The sequence below is a fragment of the Periophthalmus magnuspinnatus genome, chromosome 7, assembly GCF_009829125.3.
Source record: "Periophthalmus magnuspinnatus isolate fPerMag1 chromosome 7, fPerMag1.2.pri, whole genome shotgun sequence".
NCBI classification, from domain to species: Eukaryota; Metazoa; Chordata; class Actinopteri; order Gobiiformes; family Gobiidae; genus Periophthalmus; species Periophthalmus magnuspinnatus.
Window position 1 is genome coordinate 24,843,852 of NC_047132.1, and position 12,869 is coordinate 24,856,720.

Consider the following 12,869-nt stretch of genomic DNA (forward strand, 5'->3'; position numbering starts at 1 on the left):
TTTGCTGTGACATCACTAGCGCTTTAGAGTGTGTCCCCTCACAGTTTTCTTTATAATTTCGGTTGTTGGCAGGATGAAGTGTTCCTTACTGACTCCCTGATTTCCTGTGCCTTCTGCCAGCGCCTGAAGAGAAGCTGGGAGCTTGGCAGAGGGAGCTCTGTGGCTGAGCCCAGCCTTAGCAGAAAAAGATCATACATCAAGAGACATCCATGCCAATATTCTGCAAGTATATATTGTTTATACTCTACTATTTGATGATTGCACATTTGGATAAATTTATGTTTTTATTGCACTGCAAATGTAGAAAAACATGCGTCCTTACCACAAACCTGACTCTTACTTGGTCTGGAGGAAAGCCTATACTTTCTTGTATCTGTGGAAATGTTGTTCCTTTGACTATACTATTCCCAGCATAGCATGAAACACATCTATTTCCATTGAGTTTTGACGTATGGCTATTTTTCCATAGAATCATGTAGGTGACAGCCCAACGCTATAAAAGTACAATGCTGCTTAACATTTTGAATTCACATTTTATTTGTTTATGCTTTGATTTTATTTCCAAAATGTACAAATAAAAGAGATAAAATAAGATATGACAATTTTTAACTTAGTTCTGTAGGTTTCAACCTTTCAGCTTGTTTCTTGCCTAAAGTCTGACGTGTGACTTGATCATTGGATTAGCTTGTTTGCATTTAGAAGAATGGGTGTACCTAATATTGTGGCCAGAGAGTGTATTTGCCGTATCCACAGTGGCAGTGAAGGCATGCAGACAGTGGTCCCCTGCAGGCTTGTTGGCAAGGGGCCGCATTTGGATAAGGGCTTTACTGATAACATTATAACTTTCTCTGCTTCCTCTCACCAGCTTTATGTTACATTTTTCTTTCACTCGTTATTCCTCTGCCTCTACCCGTCTGTGCCTTACTGTGGTCGCCTTGATTATAATGTCTGTCTGTAGCTGTAGGGTTTGGCATCCAAATTAAACTTATTTTGTCCCGTGGGTGTTGAACCACGAGTGCAAGCACCTTTGAGATTAGTGCACCCACGTGTTAACACTTGCGTAGGTGTACCTTTAATCTGTCTATAAAAAGTGAAGGATTTTATTTCTGGTGACGTGGAAATTAGGGACAATGCTGAGAATAGCTTTTTGCCTGAAATGTGAAGTTTGAAGCTTAATATAACTAATAAATAAATACAACTCGCTGCATACATAAATCACAGTTATATTTGACATCTAATGTGATTTTGAGATACATCATACAACTCATATTTTTTTAAAAAGTTATAAATTGTATTTCCTTATCTCAACAGCAGCTTCAAAGGACATTATTCCCCAAACATTGAGAGATTGCAGTGCATTTGTTACCTGCAACGAATTGGAAAATAATTTCTTAAAATAAAATAAAACACATATACAGCTTAATTAAGAATATTTCAAAACACATCTAAATACGCTTTTAAATGTTGGAGTTTGTTATTGGAAGCTCATGTTCTTAAGAGAAGATTGCAGAAGATGTAAAAGTTGATCAAGAATCATTATGGAAAAATAAGTTTTAGTCTTAATGTTAACTTGCTTCCTGTCGCTTTCCCACTTCTCGTCTCACATTTCTGAATACTTTAATTTGTGACACATTCTTCAGCTCTGTGTGTTCCCAGTTTGTTTTGGTTTATCGGCCAATGTCCCCCCTCGTTTAATAATAAATACAGGAAGCGGCTGTCACTCGTGTACAGACCATTCGCTGTGACAAAAAGCACTGCACATTCGGCCACATAAGCGTAACACTTGTTGTGGAGAGTCTAAACATCTGCAGTGAAAAATATCACCTCATAATATATTTGCGTGGCAGTTATGAGTGACACCGACAAAGTGTTAGGTGAATTTTGGACATTTAAGTAAGGAAAGGTTCTATGGCTCAAGTGAATAGGAAATACTTTGTGAGTGATTGCCTCTAAGTGTGTGTGTGCCAAACTCCTGTATAAAGGGAATGTGTTGGTTCTTAGACAGTAATGTGCCGTTTGCAAAATGACTGTACAATTATGGAGACGATACACCACATGCACAGAACGACTGAGAGGACCCATCTAACATGTGATTACACGCCCAGGCCGAGAGGGGAGGCAACGGGATTCAGCTTCACGATGTACATAATGCCAATATACAGGGCCAAGGGTCTTATTTTTAAATCTTTTCTTGAAACTCTGAACTAAAGTGTTTGGACAGACAAAACTCGGACTTACTCTTTTCTCTCCTCTGATCTGCTACTACCTCATCTCTGAAAATTAGGGGGTGCTGCTGATTGATTCTCTGGGACAGGTGGAGATGCTGCTTACTCATTCTCTGGGGCAGGTAGTGGTGCTGCTGACTGGTTTTCTGGGGCAGATGGAGGCCCTGCTGACTCATTATCTGGGGCAGGTGGAGATGCTGCTTACTCGTTCTCGGGGGCAGATGGAGGTGCTGCTGATTCGTTCTCTGGGGCAGGTGGAGGTGCTGCTGATTTGTTCTCTGGGGCAGGTGCTCCTGACGCATTCTCTGGGGCAGGTGGTGCTGCTGCTTACTCGTTCCCTGGGGCAGGTGGTGCTGCTGCTGACTCGTTCTTGGGGGCAGATGGAGGTGCTGCTGATTCGTTCCCTGGGGCAGATGAAGGTCCTGCTGATTCGTTCTCTGGGGCAGGTGGAGGTGCTGCTGATTTGTTCTCTGGGGCAGGTGCTCCTGACGCATTCTCTGGGGCAGGTGGTGCTGCTGCTTACTCGTTCCCTGGGGCAGGTGGTGCTGCTGCTGACTCGTTCTTGGGGGCAGAAGGAGATGCTGCTGATTCGTTCCCTGGGGCAGATGGGGGTCCTGCTGTTTCGTTCTCTGGGGCAGGTGGAGGTGCTGCTGATTTGTTCTCTGGGGCAGGTGGAGGTGCTGCTGATTTGTTCTCTGGGGCAGGTGCTCCTGACGCATTCTCTGGGGCAGGTGGTGGTGCTGCTGATTCGTTCTCTGGAGTAGGTGGAGATGCTGCTTACTTGTTCTCTGGGGGAGGTGGTGGTGGTGGTGCTGACTTGTTCTCTTAGGGAGATGGTGGTGCTGCTGACTCGTTGTCTGGCGAAGGTAGAGGTGCCGCTGAATCCTTCACTGTGGGAGGTTGTTGTGGTAGTTGTGGTGCTGGTGCTGACACGGCTCTTGTTCCTCTTTTCTCCTACTGGCTGCACAGGTCCCTGTCCAGGCCGGTGCCTCAGAGCGTGGTGGAGGTTCTCCGTCAGCACTCTCACTGCACCTCTGCCATTTCCCTTGAACAGGTCCTCTTGTTTCCAGAATAGATCAAAGTTCTCAGTGTAGTGCAATCCCCTGAACCCACACTCGTTGAACAACCAAGTGTTCAGCTGAAACGGGTAAATTTGTTCATCCTCCTTCTGTCTATGTTTGGAAGAGGTCCACTGATGAATTTCTTAACCTCTATTAAACTCCTTGAATAATTTAGTGAAATCTCTTTCCAAGACTTAAGCCCATTCCATTCTGGTGTCAGGTGCACCCAGGTCCATAATCAGCTGTTTAACTCCTCAGTGTGTTGACAAAACTTTTGGTAGTAGTTTTGTAATCTCAAAAAACAGTGTAACTGGGATAGCAGCATGTTTGGATTCCTCTGTGGCTCACGTCTCTGATAGCACCGTCTCTTAGCAGCAGTGTATCTCTGACCTTGACGTTTGGCACAGCTCGCCTGTCTTTTTTGCTCATTGTGCTTGTTTTGTGTTGAAAACCATTTTCTATTTGGATGCTAACATCTGTGACAGTGGTAAAAATCAGTTTTCATTTTGTGTAATGTAACAATACATTATCACTTCATCATCGGTTTAGCATTTTGGTCTTTACAAAGTTTTGGAAATGACACAGTATCACTCAGGTCTAAGTTAAAAGTAGCATTTTTTCACTCTCTTTTCTGGAAATCACTTACAAAACATTTTAAAACTTTTTCCTGTAGTATCTACTAATGATAGCTATAGAAGAATCTTATGAGTTTTGTGTGATCCACTATACTGTAATTGTTCCATCCTTTCTTCTTAAAATTTCCACTATAGTGTCTCCAGAGCCTGATGTCGGTATTGTATTGAAACCATTGACAAAGTGCTAATGATTTTAAACCCAATGCAAGTATGTCTAAGTATATTATAGTTTACCTCAACTGTGACTGCTGAGTGAATAAATACAGACATGTTTTGGTGAAATTTACTCTTTCTTTTCCAGCTTGTAAGTTGCAATCACTGTTTTGCTTTAATTACATTACCACAGGAAATTTAGACTTTTTGATCAGGGCGAGGTGACTTCACTTTAAAATGAGCACAATTACTCTCACTTGCATCAGCTTGAATCCACAGCTCTTTTTATGCAAGTGCTCCGGCATTTATTTTCTCTAGTCAAGGGCGAGAAGGTTTGGGTCCAAGATGGCGGAAGAACAATTGGTTCATTGTTAGATTTTAATTAAGTTAACAGAAGTCAGTCAGTTTACACAAGTGACAGACATTGAAAAGACTCTGGGATGTCAGTTTGTTGATTTGGTTGGCTTAGGTTAAACAATTCAGTGGCTTTAGTTCCCATAGTGTAAAAATGACCTGAATAAAAAGTAACCATTCCTCCAGAGTGCACTTTCTTTTTTGCCTGTGTGATTCACATCCAGTTACTTGTCTCATGTTGCTCTAATCAGCTTATAGGCCTTCCTAGAACAATCTCTATATTGTACAAAGTTCCTTGGCTTTTCTGTTCTCTCAAACATCACTTTTTTTTCCAAATGCCCCCACTGCTAACCCAAATAATTACTCCCACTCCTCTGCATGTATCCCAGCCCAAACCAGTCACGCATGTACTATCCAATACAATTACTGAAAGTGATCCTACCCTGCATGACACAATACGCTTTACATTAGGAGGGCAAGTGTACATCTGTGGGAATCTGAGTGAAAATATGGGAGTTTCACACAAAAGTTACTAATGAGTGTTTAGTTTGGAGCGCATCTGGTCATACATATATTTTGGGTCTAAATAAAAGCTACATGTTCATGTTTAGTGTCCCATATAAGAAGAATTGTTGTACACTTCTTATTACATGTAGACACATAATCTATTGAATATAAAGTAAATGTGGCTGATTTCCTCTAACAATCTATGTTTTATATCTACTGGGTTACTTGACTGGCCCCTGCTACTACTACTTTTACTATGCTATATACAATCCACTGAAGAGTAAAGTGAAGAGTAATGTAGCCAGAAAGACAAGTACTTTATTTTTCAAAGATGTAACAAGCTGATGATTTTTTTTTTTATTATACTTTTTATCTCTGCTTGCGAATATGTGCTTTATAACATCTACAGTGCACTATAAAATATAAAGAAAAATATATATATAAAAATACTACTTTGACATTATTGACACTGTATAACAAAACAGGAATGCAGATAATGTTTAACTGCCTTTACACTATGTTTTGTTCCCCATTATATCCCATTTGTGGAATCAAGACCAGTCCCTTGGCATCAGTGAGGCAGCTAAAAGCGTTTCGAGGGATTTTATCCACGTCAATCTGATTGTTTTCTATGTGAACAGAGGCCAAGGTGGTTCCTGAGTTTCGAGGATGGCACACTCCCCACTTGTTCACCAGCCTAAGGAACATATAGAAAAGTAAGCTGCTGATTGCATACTTCATTATTTATGCTTCAAGGTAGTTTTATTATGATACATGTGTATTTAAACAAACAAATTTGTATTACGAAAAAATATTTTACTAACTCATTCACCTGATCTGGTTGTTATTCAGCCTGAGAACTTGCAGGTTCTTGAACTGCCTCACACATCGGGGTATCTCCTTCAGACTGTTGTTGTCCAATAGCAGCTCACTGAGGGACCGGTATGTGCCCACAAACGAGTGACGCTCCACCCCTTGGTTTCCTAAAGCATTATGGGACAGTCGCAGTGAAGCCAGCCCGGGACGCATGTGTCTGAAGGTGAAGCGAGGGACACTGGTGATGTTGTTGTGGTGTAGTTTCAGTTTAAGCAGTGAACGGGGCAGACCGGTGGGTACAGAAGTGAACTGGTTAAACGACAAGTCCAGGGTCTCAAGGGAACTGAAAGCAAGCACAAAGTAACATGTTAGGTGCACTATGTAACTTTTCTGATGGAGGGTCATCACCTGCCCGTCTCCACGTGAATGTTTTCTTTTCATTGAATGTTCTACAGTATAGCATTAAACTTATGTATCTCCATGGAGACAACAGGTAGCACCACCAAGCCATGTTACAGAGGCGACCCCGCTCCCAGTTTTAATGCTTGTTTTTCAGGAATTATTTTGCAATTAAAACACATTATTTTTTAAAGCCATATTGTGGAACATGTCCAGCAAAGCAATAATATCTCCATGGAGAAAGGCAGGCGGCACACCCTCTCAGTGGAACTAACATTGTTAATACAGCTGGCATTATTACTATTACTACTATTACATTTTACATTCTTCTCTATCCAATTTCATGTTGCATCTTTTTATCTGTACTCATTTTTTTTACACATCCATACATCAAATTAATGTGTTTAACTTTTTATTAAACGTGCTTTCACTTACATTTAATGATAGCAGATATACATGGTTAACTGTTCAAATATGTTGTAATAATGTTCTAGATCTGCCTCTAGTTCATTCACTGGTCTTTGCATTTGTTTTTGCAGTCTGCTCCAGAGTGGCGCTGCTGGGGAGTTCAGAGTGAAAGGCTAAACTATGGGGAGAGCAGCAGGAGATGTGCCTGAGGCTGCACTGCACAAAGGCATGGAGGCCTCAACTCTGAGTGATAGATACAGGTCCAAGACTGAGATTTGAACTGAGTTAAGTGAACTAAAATATCAAACCCAGCTGTTTTAAATTTGCTGCATGAAGTCAGGCAAACAAGTTCAAAATGCATTTTGGTGAAATGCCAGTTCAATATACATAATATGAGAAACCAGAACCAGAAACCATAAACAGAACAGTGACCAGTACCAATAGCAATACAGAGTTAAATGTGAGACCATACTTCAAGCTACTTGCAGCTTGGATAAATTATGCATTAATGATCAGGGATAACTAGTGGAATCAACGCATAATTTGGAAAAAGGGCAGGCAACAAAGGGATTTTACCATAGGCCATAAAACCTATTGTAAAAAACCTGTTTTAAACTAAAAGCTTGATGTTTGTGGCATAGAGACCTCCTCAGACTGATATACCATGGAAAAAAGTGCTCTGACCTCATCCAAATATTAATATACAATCGGTCATGAGGCGTGTGAAACTGCATTTTAGCTTTGACCACAATGGACCATTTGTTTGTTGCTCAGCCTGTGGATCACACCCACAGCCTGTTGTCATAAAATAGTTTATAAAACAGAGATGGTTTTTTTTTTCTTTCTAATTGGGGATGTCATTAATCAGTTTAAGCTCTACTCATCCTTATAGTTACATTATGGACCAATGCACAGTGGTGTGTCTGTCTCACACTCACTCAAATATTTCCATCTGTGCCAAAGTAAAGTGCCAACGCAGCTCAGACTGTGCCGTCCCTGCACTGTGGAAATCCAACCAGAACCACAGGTAATACTGCCACCAGAGACCATGCCAACGGACTAGACAGGCTAAGACTGTAATGGAAATAAGAATATGATGAGTGATTAATGGGAGAAAAGAGTATTGGTCACCTCTTTAGGAGAGGATATGAATACACAGTATACTAGTGGTTGGTTCTGCGGCCTTTTAAAAAGTAATTGAAGGACGTTTTCCTCAGGTATATTTAAAGGAGCACTATGCACTAGTATGATAGTAGACAACTGACAGGTCCACTGTCTCCATGACAACATATATAAAATCTTCCAGCTAAGGGAGACCTGACCAAATTTAGCAACAAGATTATGGAGATGGGTCCCCGATCACTGTTCTGTGGTGCTCACTGCTCCTGAGGAGATGCCCCGGTGGGATTGAAGGATGGGTCAAATACAGAGGACAAGTTCCTCCATGGGAACAATAAAATGTAATCTTAAGTATATCATCTGGAATGCTCCACAGTAAGTACTTATCTATTTCCATGGAAACAAGCAGGTGACCTTATCAGGCCAAGTTACAGGTCAGATCGATGAAGACACAACTCCACTCACAGTAAGAATGCTTGTTCTTGAAACTATTTATGAGCAATAATACATCTATTTTACATACTGTGTCCTGAAAACAAAAATTAGGTAGCATCATTGAAGCCTAGTGTGTTTTCAAAGGTTTTGATAGAACTAATTAGTGTTGGTTTGAGAATAAACCAATCTGTCTTATCAGGCTGTGACACAACATGCATATCCTCAGATCTCTGAACCTCCAGCCAGTCCCTCTGAGCCTGCAGCCAAAATCATTATGTTGTATAAATCTAACAGAGAAGGAGAAAAAAACAACAACATTAAGTTCTCTGGAGTAAGTGACATGACTGAATCAGGTTGAGCTGTAGAACATACAAAATATATAAGATAATAATTTACAAATATGGCTTCCACTGATTTATGTTTCCTATTTTAACGTAGAATTGAACCCACAATATCCTTGCCATATTTCCTTATTTAAGCACACAAGTTTAATTATTTGATTGGGGCAAATGGAGATACCGGAAATGATAGTCAAGAACTGAGGATGGTCGGTGCCTTTACAGATGAAAGCCCAGGCAATGTGTGTGGTGCCTTAAGCAGTCTAAGTATATGCCTGATAGAAGAATAACATTTATTATGGGGCTACTGGATAAACTGCACACCATACCTGTGTTGAAATAGTGAACAGATGTGTCGGTTGTTGCGCCAATCACAGAGAAAATATATTCCCAGATGACACATATTAAGTGCTCCCGCTCCAGCCAAAAGACTCAGACCACGTTGGAGCTCTAATTAGGCCCCAAATCCCCAGACACAGTGGGAGGCAACAGTAACATTGACTAGGTACTTGGCTCAACCCAAACGCATTGATGTGAGCGCTACAGGGCCGTTTTATTTGATGCACTGTATATTTGTCAATTGGCCTGGCGTTTAAGATTTTCTGTTCTGTTCTGTTTCTTCAGTAGCAATTGAAACTGTTGACTTTAATGGCATTTATTTGTGTATGTTCAGAGTGTTGCAGTATCAAAGGAGTGACCAAGAGTACACTTCATTTGAGTAATTTGAGGACAGGAATTGCATTGGGGGAAAAAGGTTGGTGAAACGTTTACTTCTAAATGTGTTAACTTGCTCTTTCTCATATTAAACAAAGACAGAACACATCACATTTAGGTATCAATATGTTTCAAGTCTGTATAAAAAAATAATTGTACTCTTTTGGATGCACATGCACTAAACTGTTGAGACAGCTTTCCCTTTTCATTTTTGTTCCCTTCTTTCCCACTGTGGTTCAAAATGGTGCTTGAGAAAAAGGGAAATCACACTGGAATTCACTATATTTAAACAAGGCACACTTTAACACACTCACCAGACTCCCTCCCTCGTCACACCATCACTTTGTGTCTATGTGGTTTAGGGTAACAACATATGTACCTATACATGACTCATGACGCTGGAATGTGAGATTCAGTCAAGCAGATAAAGTGTCATTTTTACACATGCTAAAAGAAAGTGAACTGTCAGTAAGCTGTCATGTCTAAAAGGAGGTCTGTGTGAGATTCACGGTCAGAATATTTAGACCAAAGCTATCCCCTTGTGGTGGTGAAATGTAATTGTAGATATATTATATGAGCCTCAGCTAGAGAGCATATAATCAGGGGATTAGTCCTGTTTATGGTTTGTTTTTTGTTTGTTTGTTTGTTTGTGCTCATCCCATAATTTCTGTCTGTATAAAGGTTAGACTTTGAAGTGGGCTGTGAAAATATCCAAATACAGATTTTTGTTAAATATTATTCCACCAAAAATGAATTCGCAGCCATACCAAAACTATGTGTAAGATTCCTGACACATTTGCTATATAAGGAAAATATCCTCAATCAGATGAGTTAGCCCTTAGTTTAAGATGTTGGATTGTTGGCTGCCCTCTTGTGGTAATTCCATAAACTGCAAGTGTATTAAAATCATACCGTGCTTGTCTCCAAGTGTTGGCACTAATGCCTCTCTGATTCAGCAGGTTGTGGCTCATGTCCATTATTCTCAGATGGATACAGCCTCTTAGTGCCTCTTCTCTTATCTCCTCAATGAGATTTTGACTGATCTCCAACTCCTAAGTAAAAAAAACAACAAAAGTGACAGCTCCAGTCTGCACAGATTTTGAAAGACTTGTGTTTATGTTGCAGAGCCTTTTACCTGCAGAGTGGGAGGGAGGCCCAGGGGGAAGGATCTAAAGCGGTTATTGTCAAGCTGAAGATGAAGAAGGTTTTCCAAAGGTTTAAAAGCCTGAGGTGAGACTGTGCCCTCATGAAGCAAGTTCTCCTCTATCTCCAGACTCACAAGGTTAGTCAGACCTAAAATTAAGGCATAAGGATATTAAGCATATTAAGGATTAGATGTGTCAACAAATAATATAATTGTGCCTTGTCAAATAGAGGGTTCTTGTAGGTGGTAGGTCTGGCGTATGTGCCAAACAGCAATATCATGGCAGCCCCACAAAGTAAACTAAAGACAAAGGTGAGGTGTCTTATGTCTGTATATGAGTTTTCATTGAACTATTCAAGTCAAGTCAAATGTATTTATAAAGCACATTTAAAAACAACCATGGCTGAGTGCTGTACAAAGGCAATATAATGTGCAAAACATGCAAAAACATGATAAAACAATACAAGTAAAATACAATACAAGAGTCCCGCTCAGCTCGTGTTAAAAGCCAGTGCAAACAAATGAGTTTTCAACAGAGCTGGGCTGTTCTAATACACAGAGGAAGACTGTTCCAGAGTCGGGGGCCCGCTACAGCAAAATCTCTGTCCCCTCTAGTTTTTAGCTGTGACCTTGGAACATCCAAAATCATCTGGTCTGCTGATCTCAACACACCATTAATTAAAGTATAGTATATCATGTGCCTGTAGCATATTTCAAAAGATAAAAGTAAGAGAGCCTTTATTTCAAAATTGCATACCTTTAAAACTGTGAGGGGTGATTGTACTGAGTCTGTTGGTGTTTATAGACAACATCTCCAAAGACGCTGGTAGTTCTGGTATTGTGGTGAGCAGGTTATCATCCAGGTTTAACATCTTTAGAAGGGTCAAATTCTGAGAAAAAGAGTTAGTTATAAAATAGACTTAATGCATACGTGTCTCTAAGTCCATAATTGGCATCCACAGTTCACCAAAGTACACCAAAATGAGAAAATCTCTTCCACGTCATCCATCCTGTATTTTTAGTCACAGTGGTTTGTGTGTCAAGGAAAAGCGTTGCCTTTTTACTCTATTATTACAGCAGCATGTGTAAATGCACTGTGAATATTTTTAAGTTTTTATTTTTCCCATGAATGATTATAGGAATTTTGTAATTTTGATGGTGCTGTTAAAACATAGTGGTATAGCAGTCGATTGGTCACAGCGTGTTAGGGCAGCCTCACTGTGGCCTGTGCTAGTATATTTAGATAAACTAATGCAGATCTAAACACTCCTAAACGACCAAAATGATATGGTTTAAGAATGTTTTTATTTTAATTTATGGGGGGTAGCTTATAAAATGGCTTTTAAAGACACAGTCAATATGCAGTTTTAGGGCAGCAGATCAACTTCTAAATAAAATATGTTTTGTATTGCATTCATAGCCTCCAGAGGGCAGTTTTTTCGAAGGTTCATATCCAATTTGTACTTGTCTTACTCACAGAAAGGGGGCGTTGACTCAATGCCTCATCCACTAGTTCATTTTTGCTCAGGTCCAGTGTGTCCAGGTTTGTCAGGCCAGAGAAATCTTTTGGAAATATGCTTTTGAGTCTGTTGCCTATGAAAAGACATGAGTAGAAATGATAATATATAATGTACAACACACAGGATAAAATTGTCTCAACACTAACTTTATCTTCACAGAGTACTAGAACATAAAAAAAAAAATGTGCATGTCTCAAGAAACTACAGCGTCTACATAGGTAAAAACTAGTACTAAGCACCAACCTGTCATGTCCATTTTGGTGATGTCCAGGTTGTTGATGTTTGGCAGCTGAGTTAGGCCCAGGCCTCTGCAGTTGATCTCTCCATCAGCAACAACACACTCTGTTGGCTGCTGAGTCTGTCCCAAACTGCTCTGGGTCTCTGTTTGGTTATTGGGGACCTCTGTAGGTTCTTCCTCTTCTTCTTCCTCTTCCTCCTCCTCTTCTTCTTCCTCTTCTTCTTCCTCCTCTTCCTCCTTGGTATCAGAGAAATACACACATGGCTAAATTAAAGTTCACTTGTAGCAAACATGTTTTACTATCAAAAACAAAAACCTCTTCCTCCTCCTCCTCCTCATCATCATCATCATCGTCGTCATCGTCATCGTCATCATCATCATCATCATCATCCTCTTCCTCCTCTTCCTCCTCTACCTTAGTTTTGCCCTTGTCCATAAGGCGTTGTTTTTCAGTATACAGATCTCTCAGAGCGGACATGAGTCCACTGGTGGCATTTTCAGTTTTACTTCTCCATCCCTTCAGAGGTTGTGTCAAGCCCACCTGTACAAAGTGAAAGAGCCACAAAAAGACACAAAACTGTAAACCATCACATAGAGAAAGTAAGAAGAAAATGTTCTTTACTGAAGTAAGTGAGCATTCGTACTATTCGATAGACAGTTGATGCCACAGTTGCCACATGCTTTCTGCCCCAGGTACCTCTCTTACTTCTGATGATCTCCATGAAGTTTGGTTCCCTTTGATGATTCCTTTGGTCCATTTCAAAGTTCTTGTCTTTATGTGTAAAACAATATTAGTCATAATA

At 40.3% G+C, this 12,869-nt stretch overlaps 2 protein-coding genes across 2 annotated transcripts; both read right to left on the reverse strand.

The window, feature by feature from the left end:
- Positions 1-5,445: 5,445 nt before the first annotated feature.
- Positions 5,446-12,309, reverse strand: si:dkey-32e6.6 (extracellular matrix protein 2; the record flags this gene model as incomplete). The annotated part of the gene is made up of 7 exons (XM_033968885.2): positions 5,446-5,632; positions 5,768-6,094; positions 10,077-10,216; positions 10,300-10,457; positions 11,066-11,198; positions 11,786-11,901; positions 12,072-12,309. Coding segments are annotated over 7 exons (1,299 nt in total), but the record flags the coding sequence as incomplete, so codon positions are not given.
- On the reverse strand, positions 12,245-12,824 carry LOC129456362 (calsequestrin-1-like). The gene is made up of 2 exons (XM_055222802.1): positions 12,711-12,824; positions 12,245-12,607 (listed from the first exon to the last, which is right to left on the reverse strand). The coding sequence occupies exons 1-2, from the start codon at positions 12,822-12,824 to the stop codon at positions 12,311-12,313; spliced, it is 411 nt and encodes a 136-aa protein (XP_055078777.1). The 3' UTR covers positions 12,245-12,310.
- Between the last annotated feature and the right edge of the window lie 45 nt (positions 12,825-12,869).